General features: G+C 41.0%; 1 protein-coding gene across 1 annotated transcript; it reads left to right on the top strand.

Moving 5' to 3' along the window:
• Positions 1-817: 817 nt before the first annotated feature.
• LOC117215942 lies at positions 818-1,993 on the top strand. Its single transcript, XM_033462498.1, has one exon. It carries the CDS (start codon positions 841-843, stop codon positions 1,936-1,938), a length of 1,098 nt encoding a protein of 365 aa, XP_033318389.1. The 5' UTR covers positions 818-840; the 3' UTR covers positions 1,939-1,993.
• Positions 1,994-2,399: the final 406 nt, after the last annotated feature.

The following is a 2,399-nucleotide window of genomic DNA, read 5'->3' as shown; positions in this document are numbered from 1 at the left end:
ACTATTCGTCTATCTGGATGACATAGTGATTTATTCCAGATCTCTCCAGGAACACGAAATTAAATTTAATAAATTAATGGAAAGACCGAGGACAGCCAAATTACGATTACAACCCGATAAGTGTGAATTTTTACGGCATGAGGTGAATTATTTGGGACATATAATTAGTGAGGATGGCGTGAAACCCGATCCAAAAAAGGTCGAAGCCGTATCAAAATTTCCACGACCAAAGAAGGCGAAAAATATCAAACAATTTCTGGGACTAGCAGGATATTACAGAAGATTTATACCCGATTTCTCCAAGGTCGCGAAACCATTGACACAACTATTAAAGAAAGATACTCCCGTCAAATTGACGGAAAATCAAGAAGATGCATTCAATAATTTAAAAACAGCGTTAATGACGAAACCCATTCTACAATATCCAGACTTTTCTAAACCTTTTAACCTTACCACAGACGCATCAGGATATGCAATAAGCGGTGTACTGAGTCAAGGGCCAATCGGAAAGGATTTGCCGATTGCGTATGCCTCAAGACTATTAAATTCCGCTGAACAAAACTACTCTACTGTCACGGTGGTCGTGAGAACGCAACGAAAGGATGGTTATGCCTCACATACCTTGGTCAGCAAAATGATGGTTAAGCAGTAATAGAAACTGACAAGAGTACCGCTAAACAAAACGAACTAATCGCTACCCTGATTGAACAATTTGAAAGCCTAACTCACGAGTTTAGAAGCTTTAGAAACAGCACCGATCAAAACATTAAAAACATAAAAGAATTTGCGGAAACTAGCGATAGAAATCGCTCTAAAGAAATACGCGATCTTGCAAAAACCATGGAAATAAAATACGACACCGAGACTGACCAGTCGCAAATAAACGCCCATTTAGAAACCGCTGCTGATAACGTAACGGATGACGAAACTGACGGACCGAACACGTCACAAAGACCACGAGCCGCATCTAGCCGCGCCGCGATTAAACCAATAAACAACTGCAACGAAGATCGAGGGCTCGAGGCAGATAAGGCCATACGAACTGTCGAGACACTACGTGGTCAAGATGACGTAGGCGTTGAAGATTTCATCTTATCGGTCCGCAAAGCAAGAGCTAGGTGCAAGGCAAGTGACAGAGAGCTATTATTAGATCTCATACTGATCGAAAAGATTACCGACAACGCGAAACGAAACATACGATATCTAAAAATCAACTCGTTCGAAGACTTATATTCATGCTTAAGACAACACGTATTAACACCAACAACTATTAGCAACTGTAGGGACAAAGTAAAGAATTTAAAACAAGGGGCAACAGAAAGTGTACAATCTTTTAACTCCAGATTCCGACAACAGCTAAACGAATTAAATTATGCAGTCCAAAACGAAAACCGCACACCAACAGAACGACGCGTAGCTATAGATATTGAAGAACGCGAAGCACTTAAAACATATTTGCTCAACTTACGATACGAGATAGGACAGATGGTGGTATCTAGCGATCCAAAGAACCTGAACCTTGCCCAACAACTAGCAGCTGATAGAGAACAATGGTTACGAGAAGCAAATCGTGTCGCCAACCGCCCAAAGAATCAATCTCACAACACTACATTAGTATCCAAGCGAACTACTACCGATTCACAGCCACAAACTTTTGCTCAGCTACCTAGCCGACCATTAGACGACCGCATGAAACCGAAGTGTCCAAAGTGTTTACGAATTGGACACACAGTCGAAAACTGCTACTCTCGAAATTTTCCATTCGCCAGCCAAGGAAAGATTCCACCTCGAGTAAACCAAACAACGGAGAACCCAGAGGAAGCTTACCTCGAGTTAACTGCACCACCACCGGAAGATTACTATCAATCGTACTGCAACGAAGAGACGGAGGAAGAGCCAGATTCCTCATCGATACCGGAGCAGGAATCAACCTTATAAAAGAAAAAGCCTCACTAAACGTCCAAACTTCTAACCCAAAAACCTTCCTAATGGGAAGTGACAAACATACCACTAACAAAATTTGCAATTTAACCATGCTCAAGAAAAATCATCAATTCTACGTAGTCCCTAACAACTTTCCCCTAATCGAAGATGGAATAATCGGACTCCCATTCCTTACAAAGTATCAATACAGCGTCACTAACAATAAACTAACCTTAGACGAAATTATATTACCATTCCAGGAAACCGATAGCAAGATAAGACCAGGCGAAACTCTAATCTCAGCCCAATACATCGAAGGAAAGCCCACAACAGTATGTTTCATCAACACTGGTAAGCAAATCTGTCACATTACAAACGAAATAGAGAAACCCGATAAACTAAGCCAAATTAATAAATTCGCACAAATAATACGTACCAAACATATTGATCCAGAACTTCGAGAACCCCTTGAGAAA

Source organism: Bombus bifarius, unplaced genomic scaffold, assembly GCF_011952205.1.
Source record: "Bombus bifarius isolate JDL3187 unplaced genomic scaffold, Bbif_JDL3187 scf7180000009882_frag, whole genome shotgun sequence".
Taxonomy (NCBI): domain Eukaryota; kingdom Metazoa; phylum Arthropoda; class Insecta; order Hymenoptera; family Apidae; genus Bombus; species Bombus bifarius.
Note: the sequence above shows the minus strand (reverse complement) of the source record. Positions and strands in the feature narration are given on the sequence as shown.